The 19,441-nt window shown below is 48.8% G+C and overlaps 1 protein-coding gene across 1 annotated transcript in view; it reads left to right on the forward strand.

Moving 5' to 3' along the window:
• LOC144754689 (protein-arginine deiminase type-2-like) overlaps positions 1–19,441 on the forward strand; it is a 641,882-nt gene that overhangs the window by 466,070 nt on the left and 156,371 nt on the right. Inside the window, exon 11 of the mRNA XM_078642812.1 lies at positions 16,065–16,216. Within this exon, the coding sequence (XP_078498938.1) occupies positions 16,065–16,216 (152 nt within the window). The remainder of the gene's footprint in view (positions 1–16,064; positions 16,217–19,441) is intronic.

The raw sequence follows: 19,441 nt of genomic DNA on the forward strand, positions 1-19,441 counted from the left end.
TGCTACAACTGACTGAGGGGAAAGAATATGGCTAAACAGGTGTAGGGATTCATGTGTACCTGTTCAGAGGGGCATTGGACTAACACTTCTTACTGCACTGTACTTCCTTCATGAAGAGGCCACGATCAACGTGAATACTGTTACCCCTGTAAGTAATGGCGTGGTAAAAGTGAGCAGCAGAATACACCCATGTGAATCACCACTGGTGCATTTTGTTTCAAGCATTTCTGTCACTTTTGTTCAGGCAGTGCTGGCTCAAAGGTTACAACCCCACCCAAACCCAATCAAGGCATCGCAGGGTTGCTCACATTACAGGACATGCCCGTCTCCTATCACTGGAGGAGGAGCTGAAGTGCCTATTTGTCTGACTTCTCAAAAGTGCTCGCACTCCAAATGCCACTCATGTTCAAGGAAGGTTAAGAATGTAAACCCTGAAAGAGAAAGGTGGGCACAAGGCATAGCACCTGTGAATGACCACTTCTAAACTGAACCTGATAGTGACATATGTCTGGAAGTAGTCAGAGCCATTAGAGCAAGAAAACTACTTTGACATCCATCTCATTGTTGGCGAATGGTTTGAATCAATGTAGACAGGTCACCTCTGTGCATGACTTTTTCTGTCTCGGCTCCTCTTGTGTATGCGTTTCTGGCCTAGGTAAGTCGAGGTAGAGATGAGTGTGTGTGTGTGTTTCTGTGCACCTTTCTTACTCACCTTTCCTCTTCTATCAATGCATTTGGCTATAGTCTTCTTTTAGGGCTGATATCCAAAGTTGTGGCTCAAAGAACTAATGCCATAATACTGTTTGTTTATCATGTTACAATGTCGACATTAAGGACCTGATGTGCCCATATCGGGTTGCATCTCAGATGCAATGTTTGCACAACATCTGCAATGAAAGCTGAGATTATTTTAGTGCTATGGTGGATGTATATATCTTTCAAAGCGCAAATGAAGCTCAGATGTGGCACATTTAACAAATTTGAATACAGGGATGGGTGTCTGCTGTCCCTCCCAAACCACCGTCCCGCATTCACAGCCATTTGCCAACAAATAAAATATCTGTGTGAGCGAGCTCCGCTGGCCAAACCAGCGAGATCCGACATCATCCGTCTTCAGAGGGGGGTCGAGTCTGCGCGCTGGGATCGCCCAGAACCCAGGACAGGCCGCCCTCCTAATAACAGCACTGGGCCAGGTCTGCTGCACCGGCCAGACCCTCACATGGACTGTAATATCCGGCTGTTGGTGCGGCTCAGGCCGCAGCGCTCTGCAGTGTGCCAACATCGTGCAGTACTGTTTTCATTTTGCTAGCGACCCTGGGGCTCCCCGCTGATGGCGCTGCGGGCTTCAATGCTGCCGGGTTGAGCTGACAACTCAGCTCCCTGGTGGCGCAGCCCGGTGGAAAGCCCTGGCATGTGGGCCCTGTAGCGCGGCGGGGCCCAGGTCAGTGAGGCCTCTAGCGCGCAGGCAGTAAACACGCAGGTGACAGTTACTAGCCTCTTGGCCGGAAGACCACAAGCAGTCTTCGCCCGTTTATTTATACCCTTGGGACGTTGGCCCCGTGTGTGTGCCAACATTGTTGTTGAGAGCCCGGGTGGGTCCCTACATCCCTTCTTTCTTTTAGTTCTAGACCACCAGCTTTTCTTCGTTCAGGGTGAGGCACACACAAAGTCTCGGATCCGTTGACTTGGTCCCGGATTCGGCTGGAGGCCATACCTCTGGCTTCGGACACAGGGAGATGTCGCAACCCCAGCCGGGGCCCCCTCAGCCGACTCGGCAGCGTCGCTCTGGCCAGTCAAATGGGCACCACCACCAGTTCCAGGGCCAGATAGCATTGCTGATTCCAACGATGTATTTCTCCCTGTCGGCGACCCAGATGGGAGTAGGTTTGGCACTGAGTCCTGATCTTCAGAGACCTCAGGGTTTTCTTCTGCTTCCGTTGTTTTCTTGAAACTGGACATGTTTCGGGTGACAGATTGTTGTCCCTTCCTGGCAGTCAGCATGGTCCCTTGGACACGCACGACATCCCACACCTCTGGTTCGTAGGGCGTTCGGAACTTCCACCCGGGGTGTCGGTCTTTGATCACCACCCGGTCACCTACTCTGAGCTGCGGTTCCTGAGCCCTCTGGGCCTCACTCGCTTTCCGGTTCATTGTCTCTCTCCTCGCCTGGATGTCCGCATTATCCCGTGCCACGGGCACCCACGTCAGGTCAGATGGGATACTATCTCGTGGGGCTCGCTTAAACAGGAGATGAGCCGGAGCACACTTAGTGGGGCTGTGAGGAGTCCAACAGTACGGGCCAAGGAACTGATTGAGGGCCGCCTCTGGGCCTTCCCCATTGTCCACCGCTATGCGAAGCGCGCGATTGATGGTCCTCATCAATCACTCCACTTCTCCATTCGCTTGGGGCCATAGCAGGGTGATCTTCCGGTGCCGGTCCGCTAGATTGTCAAGATAGTCCTGAAATTCCCGTCCCTGGAAGGGGGGACCGTTATCGGACTTGGTTTCTTCCGGCACCCCCATCATGGCGAAGATCCGATCCAGGACCTTCTTCACCTGTGGGTAGGCCGTCGACGCAACAACTTCGAGAACAAATCGACTACGACCAGCATGTGGCGACCATCCGGGAAGCTCCCAAAGTCCACACTGAGATGTGTCCAAGGGGTTTTGCATGGTTCTTCTGTGATCACCGGCGCTGGCGCTGGGTCCCCTCCGGTGATTGTGCAGGCATGGCACAGCCGCACCATCTCCTCTACCATGGAATCCATGGCCGGGAACCAGACCTTGTCTCTCAGTCTTGCCTTAGTTTTGACCATTCCCTGGTGCCCAACATGGGCCAAAGCAAGGATCCTCTTCTGTAGACTCTCTGGGACCACAATGAGATGTCCCCTCAGGACGATTCCTCCTTCCCCCACACTGAGTTCGTTTCGGACCTGCCACAATTGTTGACAGGCATGGCTGACCTCCGGCCAGAGGGCGCGGGCACCGTCCATGAAATGAGGCCAACTGCTGCTCTCCAAGGCTCCCTGGACCCGGGACAGAGTGGCGTCTTCCTGGGTGGCTTGGCTCATTTCTTCTAAGGTCATGGCTTTGCAGTTGCATGGCCCATTGTTTGATTCTTGGGGGCGCTAATCGGGATGAGCCAGCAAACAGCGGGATCAGTGGCTTGTGGTCGGTCACGACGCTGAACTATTGGCCGCACAGATATAAGTGAAAATGCTGGCACGCCCACTTGATCGCCAATGCCTCTCTCTCGATCTGGGCGTATCGGGTCTCAGTGTCAGTCAAGGCTTTGCTGGCATAGGCAACAGGTTTCCACACATCCGGGCCATGCTCTTGAAGGAGAATTGCCCCAAGGCCCACAGGGCTAGCATCAACCACCAATTCCGTCTTGCGTTGTGGATGAAAGTAGGCCATCATGGTTTTGTCGAGCAGACTGGCCTTGATGTCCTGGAACGCCTTGTTGGCGAGCAACCATTCCCACTGGTGGCCTTGACGTGTGAGCGCCCGCAGTGGCTCGGACAAGACGGCCAAGTTGGGGATAAACCGTCCGCAGTATGTGGCCATGCCGAGGAAGCTTCCTCACCTCCGTGGGGTTCCGAGGGGTGCTGGCTGCACGGATTGCCTCTGCCTTCTTCGGATCTACGCGGAGTCCTACACGAGTGAACGTGTAGCAGAAGAAGTCAATGCTCTCTTGATGGAATGAGCACTTGGACTTGTGCATGGTCAGTCCGCAGTCCACCAGTCATTTCAGCGTGGCTCTGAGGTGTGAGTGATGCTCCTCGAGCGTGGCAGAGTACACAAGGATACCATTGCTGGGGTTGATCACTCCTTGCAGCCCCGACAGCACCTCCTGGATTGCATTTTCGAACACCTCGGCAGCTGAGGACACTCCGAAGCTGAGCCTCCGGTACCGGCATAGACCCACATGCGTCAAAAAAGTGGTAATGTACCGGCTTTCCGGTTCCAGCTCCAGCTGATGGTAGCCAGCATTGAAGTCCAGTTTGGAGAACCATTTTGCTCCATTCAGGTCAGCTACAATGTCATCCATCGTGGGTGTGATGTGGCGCTCCCGCTTCACCGACGTATTCGGTAGTCTCATGTCGACACAGAGTCGAATGGCTCCTGGTTGCTTTGGTTTGGGTGCCACGACCAGCGGGGACACCCACGGCGTAGGCCCGGACACCTTCTCGATGACTCCCAATTCTTCGAGCTTCCTTAGCTCCTCCTCTACTTGGGGGCGCAAATTGAAAGGCACCCGATGTTATCGGAGGGCCACTGGCCACACTGAAGTGTCGATGTGGAGCCTGAACCTATTGCCTTTCAGCTTCACCAGGCCTTCAAATAGCTCCGGAAATTCCTTCAACAGTGCCTTTGCATGGGACTCATGCACTTGATTCGCAAAGAAGACGAGTCCGAGGTGTTCGGCTGTGTGACAACTGAGTAAGGTCCCCTTCTTGCCCTCTGTCACATGGAACTTCGCTTCAGTAAAGTAATTTCTGCTCACGATGGTGGTCTGAATGATGCCCCGGAGGAGAGCGGGTCTGTCCCTCCATATGTATAGATCCTTGCAGTGGATGGTGTGAGGGGAGGTCTCGGCGATAGTCAAACATATTGGTCGGAGTCCATCACATTGACAGAGGCCCCAGTGTCGATGAGAGCTTGTACGTCAGTGCCTTCGATGGAGATAGAGCAAATGGAAGGTGGCCTTCGACGTGTCCCCGTCCTGCTGACATACGATACCACGAATACTTCGTCATCGTCTTTGTACATGGGGCGTCACTCCTGGGGCTGGTCAACGGGTACTGGCGACGGACTATCCAGGGAGATTTGCCAAATGCCCTGCGACATGCTTCTGGGCCTGGCTACCGCTGACCGGAACTTCCCTCTGCGGCACACCTTGACGTAGTGATTTAGCCATCCACAGCGGGAGCATGTCTTCCCTTTTGCTCCACAGACATCCGTTGTGGGATGATCTTCTCCACAATATCCACATGGAATACCGGATATCGGTCTAGGCATCTGGCGAGGTGTCTGGGGTCGTCTTTGGATGGCATCCACCTTCGCTTCCTTGATTGGCGGGAGTCTGGTCGACGGCGATACGGCAACTGGGGTGTGCAGAGTGGCTTCCATCTCCTCTGCCCTGGCGTCTGTCAGCTCGTGGGAGCGAGAAAGGATCAGAATCTTGTCCAGCGAGATTCCTGGTTTCCGGAGAATGAGCTTCCACAAGAGCTTTGAGCGGCATCCCAAGATCATCTGGTCCTGGATCTCGTCCCTCAAGTCCGTGAAGCGGTACCTGCTGGCCAGCCGGCGCAGTAGCATATAACATGTCCACGGATTCAGCATCAGTTTGCCACGCCCTCTTGAATTTAAATTTTTTGAAGTCGTGATTGAGCTGTGGATCAAAGTGTTTGTTGAGCTCGGTGACCGCCGCATCATAGTTGTCATTCGTTCCGGTATTCAGGAGCGTCTCGAACAGATCATATATCTCCGCCTCACTGTAGTAGATGAGGAGTGACCTCTTGACAGTCCCATCAGTCTCCCGGGTCCCTTTAAAGTAGTGGTTGAGCCGCCCAACCCAGGCCTTCCATCTTGGCGCGGCCATCGCGGGATCCGGGGTCTCACTGAAGGGGGGCAGTGGTGCGACTGCCGTGTGCTTGTGCACTGGTGGCGGAGGACCTGTGGCGACTGCTGGATTGCGTCCTCCTTTTTGCTGCGGGCCCGCCCCTGGTGCGCTGTTGCTCATGGTGGCTGGGCGCGTGTGAGCGCACCGGCGCGGCTTGCGTAGTGGCGCACGGCTCAGGAGCGTGCTTCAAGTACGTGACCTTGGAATTCTGGCCGCGTGGTAACGCCTCTTGCGCACTATTCTGCCGGTGCTGGGGTATGAGTGGACATCGTCTGCCCAATGTTGGCGTCGTCTGCCCAATGTTGGTCTCCACAGGGAGTCTCATGCAGCTTTAACCATCACATTCCTCCCTTTTTCCAGGTCACTTGCAGTATCCACAGTGTCCTCCGGGGGTATGATGTTGCCAATGCTTGTTGTATGGTATAGCCCAGCACACTCAGACAAGTTCCAGGGCACTCCCTTGGTTCAGTGTCCCACTGGGCCCCCCAGGGATCCTGATGCACTTGGGCGGCAAGGCAGCACTTTGGCCAAAGGGCTCAGGCAGTGGAAGGGGCAGCCCTGGCTCAGAGGCCTCACTGCAGGAAGGCAGGCACAACGAGGGTCAGGCCTCACTCAGGCTGGCACAACAGATCGGCAGACACAGGACTCCACCACGTGGGAGGAGCAGCTCGCGGGCAGGGCAATTGACACTTACCTGCCACACAGCACGCTGCGCCAGCGAGCCCCGCCAGCCGAAAGCGCTCCCGGTGACCAGGGAGGCACGTGGGCGGGCTCGAACTGGCAGCTTGGGAGTAACCGCACCCGACAGCAGACATAATTCGAGGAGCGATGCGGGTGGGCTCCGCAGCCTCCTCCCCACTCTGTCGCGGCACCACGGGAGCAGGGCGATCGCGGGTGGACACCGCGCGCTCCCCGACCAGAGCACAGGCGGTAGATGGGCACACGCGTGGTGCGACCGGCCTCGTCGCCAATGTAGCGCGGCGGGGCCCAGGTCAGCTAGGCCGTCAGCTAGGCCTCTAGCGCGCAGGCAGTAAACACGCAGGAGACAGTGTGATGTATTCCTATAGGTTCTGTATCGATCCCCCTATTCCTGGCCCTATTCTGGTTAACAAGTTAACTAGCAGCCATCCCATGATGCAGAAAACCCCCATGATGCAGGAACCGTTATCTGATTAAGCCACACTACGGCACAGGAACGTGTTATCTGATTAGGTCATAATGCTTGCCATCTAATTAGACAAGCGATATTCCTCCAGCCCCTGATAAGGCATACGGAGTTCTCAAAACAAATCAAACCTATGACAACCTGGGAAAAACCCTGCGGCCATTGTTTTGATTTCACCGAGAACTTCAGCAAAAGAATGTGCTAACGACCAGGTCGTATGACATCCTTATTGACGTATCTATGTCCATCCTTACGTCATCTCGGCACCTTAAAGGTATAAATATTACCGATATTGCCCTATGCAAACACACGCGGTGGTGACGAGATCGGAGCAGCCAGACTTGCCGAAGCCCAGAGCAGAGCAGACCCCGCTGGCGCAGCCCCGCCTTCCTGACGCGCTGAGAACGAGACGCTGCCTTTCTCCTGCCGAGAAATCCAGCTCCGGCGCTTCCGGGTAGCCCTCGCAGGCAGCCTGGAATATCGAGACCAGAGACGAGAGATACCATCCCTCATTCATCCTAAATTCCAGGTACAGAACTGAATAACCCCTCGCAGAGAATTCTTGAGTCAGTCACTTGGCAAAACAAACTTAACTTAAACTGCTACTTTCTATTCCCGCCCACGTATTAGGCTTAGGTCAGGTACACCGGGGTAGGCGTAGTTAGAAACACCAGTTGAGTACGATTAGTCAAATGTATATGTGTATGTATCTATTTTATCCATTTTAAACCTTCATATGGCTTAGAAACCATATCAATGTTTTTACAGTATTATTTTATACTTCTGCTTTTAATGTATGCACTTTACTTAACCATAAGTATTGCAATAATATCGATCCATTTCTCTTGTATGAGAAAAGAGACTGATCAATAAATAACATCTTTTATTGAACACGCCCGTCTCTTCCTTTTCTCTACAATCTGGTGAGACTAAGAATGCACGTACTGACTGACTAAAATAAGTCGTCTTTTGTTTTCACACGACTCTAGAGATACACTCTTGATTAGGGGAGAGCAAAGTTGTCATGTTCTATGGTTGTCAGAAACTAAATCCCTTCTTGTCTATCCAGGGAGGTTCAACTCCTCCTTGCCTATTCAAGAAAGTTTCTAGTGAACTCTGAGCTAGCTGGCAAACCCAAAACTTTAAGTCTAATATCGACAGTAGTAGACCTAGTTAACGTCTGGTCTAGGCCTATACTATTGAAGGTATTATTCCAATGCGCAGAGCCTATTGGGATAATAGGAACTACACTACAACAGTTACTAGCCTCTTGGCCGGAAGAGTACGAGCAGTCTTCCGCCCGTTTATTTATACCCTGTGAACGAGGGGTGCGTGAATGCGTGAGGTGTATGGCAACATTGTTGTCGAGAGCCCGGGTGGCTCTCTACAAGCCCCTCAGCAGCCTCCACATCCAGGTGCAGCACAGCAACAGCAGAGGTGATCACGCAGCGCTTGTTGCGCATGGACACACAAGTAAGTCTGTGGTGGTTGGGGGAAGCTGACAGTTTCTGAATAAACACTCCTGGGCTTTGGGTCCCTGCTTACATCGGACACAGGCCACTGCGGTTCACGAGGCCGTGGCCCGCAGATGCTCCCCTTTCGTGCTCTGCGACACAGGCTGGCGCCGCTGCACCGCTAGGCAACGCTGCTGGTCTGATTGTGCACCAGCTCGTAGCTAATCCGAGGCCAGTAGCCAACTGCTACAGGACTCCCTACTCTGCGCTTCCCCCGGCCTGGCCATCTATAAACTGCCCGGGCTGACTCAAGGCTCTGCCCCCGACTGGATCTCCTCTTCTTGTAGAAGCTGGCTTGTTGGGGCCTGATGCGCCTGTGCTCCCATCTGCTGGGCATTTAAGGATGCCACCTGGCCTAGAGCGGCGTGAGTCTTTATGTGCCTGGCAGAGCCACTGCGGACAAACAGTGTGTCTCTGGCAGCGGCTCCGGGCGGCCCCTACGCTGCAATGCCCTGTCTGGTGTCCTCCCCATCGGGGCCATTGGTGCGGACCAGACTCACGCTATCTACTGAGCAGCCCACGCTCCTGTTTGGTCCAGGAGGGTCTCATGGTGGCTCCACAAGGCTTGAGGGGGAAAACCTACCCTGGCACCTAAATACTCCACTAGCATCTCCTAGCCTCGTCCCATCCGCCTATTTGGCCACTACAGAACACCCACGATGGATAAGGCTGATGCCAAGCAACCTAAGCTCACATTTACTGGTCGGGGATAGGTAAAGGCAGCGAGATGCCTCCTGACGCTGGCTAACAATCTACACAGTCAGACCTAACTGAGTCCCAAGACGACAGCCTTCGTGCCAAACTGCTTGAAGTCAAATCCAGCCTAAAATCAATAGACTCCAAGATAAATCACTTATCTTTGAGCTTTGATCAAATCATGCAGCAGGTCGACACCCATGATGCCCGCATCACTCAACTCGAAGCTAGGGTCTCGGAAGCAGACGACACTGGAGCTGAAAAGCAGCAGCGACTCCTCAAGATGGACAAGGTCATAGAACTCATTTGCTCCAAAAATCAAGATCTCGGATCGTGCTCATTCAGGAACAGTATACACATTATCGGCGTTCCGGAGTCTACAGCACCAGGAAAAATAGAGGACTATCTTGAATACCTTCTGCGTGAACTCTTCGGCTCAGGCCTGTCCGAGCACTTCATCATTGAACAGGCGCATAGATCACTTGGCCCACGGCCTCCTCCTGGGGCTCCTGCAAGGCCCATAATAGCCCGCCTGCTAAATTACCATGACTGAGACTCCATCCTCCGTAAAGCCTGAGAAATGGGTGAGGTCAGACACCAGGGTAATACACTGTCATTCTACAATCTAATGACTTTGCAAGCTCTGATCCCAATTTACACATCGAGTTAGCTTAGCTTTGGCCATGGTTAACTGCATTTCATGTCCTTATCTCTGATATATTGCTGCCTTATGTATCTTACTCATCACTCCCCTCTGTATGTTCCAACGTTCGGCCACCCAGCCTAATAGGAATGGGGTGAACTGGCTGAGCCCTTGCACCCGAAGGGATAATTTCCATTCTGGTTCTTTACTCTCCAAGTTGAGGGACCTTGGGCGTGGCTGGCTTGTCTTTCAACCTAATTGGGGAGTTGGAGTGGGAGGGGGGATCCAGGTTGCTCCACTGGGGGATTGTGGACATTTTGGCTCCTGGGTTTTGTTAAATGGTTATTCTTCCTTTCTTATAAATATGGTATTGATTGCATTCACTGTACGGCGCATCGTCTTTCCTCACACTGGGTACCTCGGCACAACTATTGACGGCAGACAGCACACTATCATACCAGCACCCAATTGAAACATGACTGAAACAATCTTTTTGACTTGGAACATCAGAGGCATGAATGATCATCGTAAGGCACGCCTCATACACACATACCTAAGCAGCCAAAATGTTGACGTGTGTTTCCTTCAAGAAACTCACCTCATCTCCACCAATGCAACCAGATTGCATTCGAAATACTGGGGGGAAACACACTCAGCATTCTATTCGAACTATGCGCGTGGCGAACACAATACTCTTTAGGAAAGACATCCCATGGTGCGTCACACAAACCTTCATTGACACCCAGGGCAGGGATGTGATATTAGCAGGAACACTATTTATTTATTTATAATGTTTTATATAGCGCAAACATGATCCCGAAGGATATCAGAGCACTTCACACTTGGCGGGAAGGAAGGTATTCAGGGAAGTACAGGCATCAATTAAGAATACCAAACAAAACAGTTACAAAAGGGCTGCATCAGAGAACAATACAATAGCTAGTAAATAGCGAACTGGGAGGGGAGCAAACGATTAACTATCGAAGTATAGCAACCAGCTCAGGGCTAAAGGTGTAAGTCCAATATCGTAAAACAGACGATCCAAACCCATTTAAGGCAAGAACTTGTTCATAAAGAATCCTTTACTTCCTGTTTGAAAGCAACTGTGGAGGAGATTCTGCATACTTCCAGTGGGAAAGAGTACCAGATCTTCGGGGCAGAGCCGGAAAAAGCTCTGTGATACGTTCTCTTTTTGCGGAAGATCTGTGGTTTCAGGAGGAAAGAGTGAGCACTTCTTGAAGGTCTACTACCTCCAGATAATTATAGCTTTGAGATAGATACCTGGAGGATTTGAAATGGAGGTCTTTGTGAGACAGCCAGGTAATCTTTAGCTGTATTCTTGCTTCGTAGGACAGCCAATTTAGGGATTTTAGGACTGGGGATATGTGAGCATTTCTTTTTGTACCCGTAATCAATCTGGCAACAGCATTCACTGAAGCCCTTAGTGAGGCCAAGGTATATTTGGGGAGGCCACAGAGCGTAGCACTGCCATAGTCTAGCCTCGGCAAAACAAGCGCTTGGACCACCTGCTTGAAGTCAGCTTGTCGAAGGAATGGTTTGAGATTCCTGAGTAGCCTCATCAGGTGATTAGCTCCCTTGTACACCTTGCTCATATGATTCTTCATGTTCAGGTGCTTGTCCAGGGTGATTCTGAGAGATTTGGCTGAATCAATAATGGGGGGGGGGGTAGGGGGGGAAGCAGTCAAAGGCAGTGAGGTGCTTTATCCAGAGGTCTAACTTTGGGTTGTGATTCGGAGGAGAAATGAGAAGGAATTCTGTTTTGGAAGTGTTGAGCAGGAGGTGGTTCTCAGTTAACCAGTTTTGAGTATTCGTTACGGTAGTTATGAGTGATTTGAGGTTTCCCGGGACGGTGATTTTCAGGTAAATTTGTGTGTCATCCACATACACATGGAAGAGAATGTTCATGGAATTTAATGCATTCGCTAATGGTTCCAAGAGCAAGTTGAAGAGTGTGGGAGATAGAACGGACCCTTATGGGACCCCCATGGATACTGACGTGGCTGGGATAGTGAGTGGTTCACCTTGACTCTTTGGGATCTGTGGTGGAGGAAGGATGAGAACCTTTGCAGCACCAGACCAGAAAGACCCATCCTGTGCTCCAAAATGGATAGGAGGTTGTCGTGATTAACGGTGTCAAATGCAGAGGAAAGGTCAAGGAGGATTAGTAGGCAAGATTCATTTTGGTCAATCATTTTTAAAATGTCATCCATAATGTGTGTGAGAGCCGATTCGGTGCTGTGCTCACTCCGAATTCCAGATTGATGTTGGTCAGGAGTTTGAAATTCTCAATGTTTGCAAAATGGATAGGAGGTTGTCGTGATTAATGGTGTCAAATGCAGAGGAAAGGTCAAGGAGGATTAGTAGGCAAGATTCATTTTGGTCAATCATTTTTAAAATGTCATCCATAATGTGTGTGAGAGCCGATTCGGTGCTGTGCTCACTTCGAATTCCAGATTGATGTTGGTCAGGAGTTTGAAATTCTCAATGTTTGCGCAAAGTTGAGATTGAATGCATTTTTCTAGAAGTTTGGCCAGAGTGGGGATGTTGGAGATAGGGCAGAAGTTTTTACTGTCAGCATTACCTGCATTCGATTTTTTTAGTATAGGTGAAACCTGAGCTGCTTTTAGGCAATCAGGGTTCGTGCCTTGTGACAGTGAAGCATTGACAATCTTTGTCCAAAGGGGGATGACGACATCCTTAATTTCTTTGAAGACTGAAGGAGGCAGCGGGTCACTGAAGTGATTAGATGGGTTGATATACTGAAGAATCTTGTTAATGTCTCTTTCACTGAAGGGAGTAAAGGTGCCCCATGAGGCATTGATTTTGGTGCTCAGACTAATTGGTGTGAGCTTCTCTAAGAGGGACGGAGGGTGCGCAAACCCAGAGGCTGGCAAAAGAGCCTTCTTAGAATCCAGTTCAATATTGATGAGTCTTGATTTCTCAGTAAAGAAAGCAGCCAATTTGCCGCATGAGGGTGGGCTGCCTCTAGGGTCAGGGCGGTTGGGTGTCTCCGCAAATTGCTATTTAAGAAGTTCAAAAAGTTTCTTGGGGCAACTAGAGGCATGATTAAGTTGGGATCTGAAGTAGTCGGCCTTAGTGCTCTTGATTTGTTTGTTATAGGACCTACTTACCGATCTAAGGACTTGTAGCTGATCCGAGGATGGTTTGGATCTCCAAGCTCGTTCAATTGCCCTTAGGTTGCGGCGTTCCGAATTTAAGTTGTCATTAAACCAAGGTTTGGAGATTTTTGCTGAGGCATTTTTTTGTTGGAGTGGTGCAATGGAGTTTATGACACTAGAGATAGTAGAAGTCAGTGAGTACATGAACCTCTGACATGTCAACTTGGGAGGAGAGGGCATATTTACTGTGGGTTGCTAGTTCACTTGTATTGATATATATGAGGTCCCTTTTCCATATCTTCAATTTCTTTGGTTGCACCTTCCTCGGGGGATACCTCCCTGTTAAAATAGAAGAAGATGCAGTGGTGGTGGGACCAATCGCAAGGAGTAATGGTATCCAGTGTGATGGTATTTCCTTTGGAGATGATGAGGTCCAGAATTTCTCCTTTTTTATGAGTTGGCCAGTCACAATATTGAATCGGCTCATGAACACATAAGAATGATTTGCCAAATTACCCTTGCCAACTTTAATAATGATTATTTAGGCATTTGAACATTTTTTACATCTGGGAATGTTCAACTTTAGTATTACATTTTTCCTCACGCTTTCGAGTTCCTCCTGATACTCCACATTTCTCTGAAAATAGTGCCAGAAGGAACCCTAAAAGTCACGTGCATTGCTATATGGACCCCAAAAGAATCAGTGCAGGCTTGTTTGTATTAGGGTGTCCGGTGATGGAAACTGCCCCACTCATGTTTCCAATTCCATATTCTCTGCTCACCAGAATCACCTTTCTTTTATTCTCATACTCACCCACCTCTCCTCTTTATGTTATACAGCCGCGGCCGGCAGTGGGAGTACCTGCAGGGCGGTGACGTGGGGAAGGGGAGGGGCAGGGTGGGGGTTAGTAATGTATGGATTACGGAGCTTCCCAGGTAAGTAAACATTTAAATAAATAAAACTAATTTCGTTGAGTGCACTGCATCACCAAATGCGATGCAGTGCGCGCAACGAAATTTGTTTTATTTATTTAAATGTTTACTTACCTGTAAAACTCCGTAATCCATACATTACTACCCCCCACCCTGCCCCATCCCCTCCCCACGTCACCGCCCTGCAGGTACTCCCACTGCCGGCCGCGGCTGATTTTATATACTGCCAATCAACCCACTTTTCTACCTTCTAACCGATCTTGGGATCACAAAATCTGCTTGAACAGGTTCCCCTCCTATCGATCTGATCTTTCCCCCTTAGTCTCTTGGTGCTCCTCGCTTTTAACCCTGCATCCCTTGCGATGTGTCTTTCAAGGCGCCTTGCTGGGACCACTCCTATTCTCTCTTTACACCTCATCTTTTGGCAATATGATCACATCCCTTGACTTATTCTGTCATCTCTACGTGGATGACACCCAAATCCTTCTCATGTTTCCTGCTTTTACTCCATGTATTCAGACAGATTTCAAAATGTTTTTCAGCCACTGCCACTGGATGATCATTCACTCACTTATGTTAAACTCTTCTAAAATGGAAATAATCGATTTTCTCGCTGCCTCAGCAACTGCCTCACTGCCATACCCTATTGATTTCCACCCATGGATCGTGACCTCAGCGTCCTTGGCAAGAAAACTAGGGATACATGTCAACCTTTCCAAGAACAAGGAAAAATTCACAACTAACAGCTTTTAACAGGCACAGACTTGAGTAAATATATACAAGAAAAATATAGCCAAATAACCCATGAACATTCATTAAAAGCGGAAGTGACATCACATGCCATTTAACCTTTACTTTCGCTCACACATGCATGCTTACATATACACACATACACACAGTCGCTCGCACATAAACACACTCTCACCCACAAGCACGCACACAACATACAGTAAACGCATTTTTTACTTACCTCTGCTGCCAGAGAGTGTTTTATTTCAGTTAATTGTAATCCATTCTTTATTACAATAATAGTGAATAATATTTCATTATTCACTATTAGTGTAATAAAATTTGACAGAAAACAATGGAAGTGGAACCCCAACCGATGTCCATAAGAACGAGCGTTCCCTGTGTTCTTGCCACAGGTTTTGCCACCTCTGAGACCAGGAGTCGCAAAGGCAATGCCAGTTGACACAAGGAGCAACGCAGGGTTCTCAGGTGACCCCTTCATGATGTCCGAGAATTACCCCCTTTCATACAACCAAGACACTCATCCCCCTCCTCACTAGTTAACTATAATTCCCTATTATTCAGTTTCACCCAATAATCTTTCACAGCACATGATACAGTTTGACATTTCGCTACGGGAAATATCTTTAATTTCCTTATACTCACTCCTACCTCAGGTCAGCTCCTTGTCAGCAAATATACACGGTAGTATTTTTCAAAGCCTTAGATGAAATCTCCCAAACTACCTCACTGTAATTTTGAGATGCTACATACCAAGTCCTAGCTACATGCGCTCACCCAACAAAAACGTCCTAGTCACTACTAAACCCCTGAGTGCAGCATTGAGGTTAAGTGCACTTTCTATAACTAGGAAAAACAAGAGAGACCCCCCCACCCCCTCCGTGTACACCAAAGGGACAGGGCAACAGATAGACTGTTAGTCAAAATTAAATTCCCTTTAGGAATACATCAGGATGTCTTGGTGATATTAGTGACGATTGGGTAAGAATAATGTATGAATTGTTATCAGACTCTTAGGTACGAATGGTATATGACTTGTCAGCCGACTCTTCTGATATATTCTCTAAGGGAATTTAATTTTGACTAACACTTTCTGTAACTGACTGGTATTCTTTTACGTTCTGAAATTCACTCAATTCCTCTATTAGCACCATTCAAATAGGATGACCACTACTTCCCTCCATGTCATTAGAGATACTGTGTACAAAGTTTCCATGTCAAGACGTTCGCTTGACAGCTTAATGCATTTTGGGTGCTCTAGTCTTGTCTTGCTACCATTGAACTAATTAAACCGAAACACCGGAAAACAATGAATTTTAGTTGAACGTTTAGGACTGGAGAAAGTGTCAATATTGACCAGGACTGAGGTAGTCACCCTGCATTCAAAGCTGCTCTCATGAAAAATGTTCTTCAAAGCTTGTTCGGAAGAAACATTGATTATGTAATACTACCCAAATTGCTGCAGTATCCCTTGTCAGTATGCTCCACGTAGTGCACGTAAATACATAAACAAAAGAAAATGTTGCTTAACAGAATGTATTATTTTTATTACCAATGAGTTGATCATGAGAAAGTCTTCTTTCCCTCTTACCACCAGCGTTCTGATTTTGGTTATGTGTCCAAAACTGCCTTATGCTCCGAAGTTACTAGCCTGGACTCCTTTGGCAATCTTGAAGTGAGCCCTCCTGTGACAGCAAACGGAAAAGAGTATCCTTTAGGCCGGATCATCATTGGAACCAGCTTCCCAACGTAAGAAACAAAAGTTCATGTTTTCAGTGTGGAAAGTTTTAAAGAACAAGCACTATTACATTTAATCAAATTTGTAGGAGGTCTCTGTTTTTCAGTGACTCTTCTGCCCGATGTATATTAATTAACCAATCATTTGTCTTTTTTAAGGTAGCGTCTGAATCTACGTAAAAGCAGATAATATGGCTTAATTTGCCTTGGGAATTCGGCACTGAAGAACCCCCCTCTCCATAGATAAGGCTCCTTACTGGGTCATTAGGGAATTTTTGTCGCACATACTCTCACCGGCACAGCAGGAGCACTTTGGGAAAATCTGAATTCTGGCTGGCATGCCGCTGTATGGCATTTTTTATATTTTTCAAACTCAAACCGGCAGAGTGGGGTTTGTTTTAAAAAAAATATAAAAGAAGTGCTGAGATTCCCCTGGAGTTTTCTCCCGGCCGGTGAGGGTTAATGTTACTTTTTCCTGTTTCAGACAGTTATATAGAGCAGGAAATAGCATCGGAAATGCTGCCCTAGGTACGGCAGGTATTCCCATGGACGTCAATTAGGGGTCTCCAAGGGTTGCATCTGCACACCCTAAGCCACCAGTTGTGAACCCTTGCTTGCGACCCCTGGCTGTTTATCAGCCTTAGCAAGCCTTCTGGTGGTAAAAAATCAGCTGCAGGTTGAGCAGCGCTTGATTGCACTGCTGTGCTGAAGCTCTACCTGTATAAACATCATGATGGCCTGCAAGCTGGACCTAGGTGGGGGAAATAACTTGTCTCACTCGTTGTTATGTTGACCCCGGGTCGGCTGGCGCAGCCCTTGATTTGATACATTATATGTATCTGCTGCGGGCCTAGGCCAGGAAGCAGAGCGAATGAGCACGAAGCCCGCGCAGCATAGCTGGGCATGATTGTCCAATGACAAGCTGCAGCTGGCAGCACATGTGTGTAAATACGCACCTGCTGCATCCTACCCTAGCTGAGGACGTGGTGCCTGGTAAGGAATGTGTACCACTGTGTTTGGGACCACTGACTGGGTCCAAGGGCTGTCAATCTGGTAGCGTGAAAGTGCTAGCAATGATGACTGCCCTGGCAAAGATGACTGGCAAGCCCTCCCTGCCGCGGCACTAAAAGCTGCACTGACGCAGCACAGCCTCAGAGTTGGAGTCGAGTCGGACTTGTGCCTGCTGCGTGGGTGCTGGGTGTCAAGACTCTAGAGTGACTGACTAGAATCAACACAGGTTTAGGACTGGGCCATGAGTGACTTAATTCACTTAATTGTCACTCTCTGACTGAGTCGGACAGTTGGACCTTGGGTGGGCTGCGGGTGCCGATGAAGTCATCTGGAGTGAGACTGACTGAGTCATCACATCGGCTCATACTAGAGTCTCGACTCTCCAACTTCACTTGTGGTGGTGCCGGTCATTGTGACTCTTGTTAGCTGCGGGCCCTGGGTCAAATCTTCTGACATAAGTAGCAAGTAAAGTAAGACAAGATTATCTGTTTTTTGAGTTGACACAAGATTTTCAAATGCTCTGCTGCAAAACTTCATAAATGATTGCTAAAGAACACACATTTCAGGTTCAACCCTATTAGCAGTCTAGCCTTCGTTTAGGTAATGTGAATACCACGTTAATTGCCATTATTTCATGTTGAACATTGCATCCGTGTAGCCAGAGCATGCGCACGCCGGTCAGTGCCGGAATGGCCATACTGGGCATCAGGAGATGGGTGGGCGTTTCCCCAGGAGGCTGGAAGGGTGGGGGTAGGTTTTGTTAGTGGGGCCGGTTTTGTAGCAGTGCAGCAGTTTTAACCGCACTGCAAAGTTCCTTGCAAATTCAGCAGTTTTCTGGCAACAATAAAAGTGTCAAGTTAACTCTGGCGATTTATCCATGTACCTGCTGGAGATAGAGGGGAGTTTTGTTCAGTGGCAGTTTTCACTTATCTAAGGTAGGGTAAAGGGTTAATATGGCTGCTGCAGAGAACGTGTGACGGATGGCCTCAGAGTCGTAGTCAGACTCATGCCTGCTGTGTGGTGTGGGTGTCACTAGTCTCTAGAGTGAGTGACTTACTTTAGAGCAAGTTCAGCAACAGACTGCCAGTCCAGACCGGGCCATGCTTCACTTAATTGTCACTCTCTGACTGAGTCAGACATTTGGGACTCGGGCGGGCCATGAGGCAGTTAGTATGAGAGTGAGACTGACTGAATCATCACATCGACTTGACTAGAATCTCGACTTACCAACTTCCCTTGTGATGTGCCTGTAGTTGTGACTCATGTGAGCTCCGTGTCATGGGTAAACCTCTAACAGAAGCAATAAGTAAAGTAAGATAAGATTATCTGTTTTTGGAGATGATAGAAGATTTTCAGATACCCTGCTGCAAAACTTTAGAAATGATTGTTGAAGAGCACACATTTTAGGTTCAACCCTTGTAGCGGACTAGCTCTCATTTAGGTAATGTAAGTAACACATTAATTGTAATTGTTTTATGTCAAACACTGCATCTGTGTAGCCACAACATGCACATGCTGGTCAGTGCAGATGGACTGGCCAACAAGACATTGTCTGTTTTGAACACCACCAAGGCCGGAATTGCCGTACCGGGCATCAGGTGCCAGGCAGGCATTTCCCCTGGAGGCTGGAAGGGTGGCGGCAGGTTTTGTTTGTGGGGCCGGTTTTGTAGCAGTGCAGCAATTTTAAAAGCACAGTTCTGAAGGATATTTTTCAGTTGATCCATGAGGAGTAGTCCGATAATCACGTAGAACTTGACATATAGACTGCTGACCTATTTATGAAGCATATGCATTCTTCTGCTTCCAACTGTTGTTTTAATTCAGTTTTCAAAGGGAGTCTAGACAAATAGTTTGCTGGATTATACTCTTTTCTTGGTTTATGAATTATTTTACAGTCATAATCCATTCATCTCATTCCCCACCTCTCAATTCATGGAGGCATTTTCGTTTTTGGGTTTCCAAAAATAGAAAGAAGAGCTTGATGACCTGTTATAATTACAAATGGTTTTCTATATAAAAAATCATGGTACTGCTCACAGGCTCAGACAACTGCCAAGCTTTCTTTTTCTGTCTGAGAATATTTTTGTTTAACATCAAACAAGCTTTTACTAGCATGTGAAATCACATTTCACAGGGTTTCTCTGCCAGGTTTATGTTGTACCAGTATTGCACCAAGTCCTAAAGGTCTGGCATCTACTACTAATTCTGTATATAACTCTGGATCAG

The sequence above is a fragment of the Lissotriton helveticus genome, chromosome 5_1, assembly GCF_964261635.1.
Source record: "Lissotriton helveticus chromosome 5_1, aLisHel1.1, whole genome shotgun sequence".
NCBI classification, from domain to species: Eukaryota; Metazoa; Chordata; class Amphibia; order Caudata; family Salamandridae; genus Lissotriton; species Lissotriton helveticus.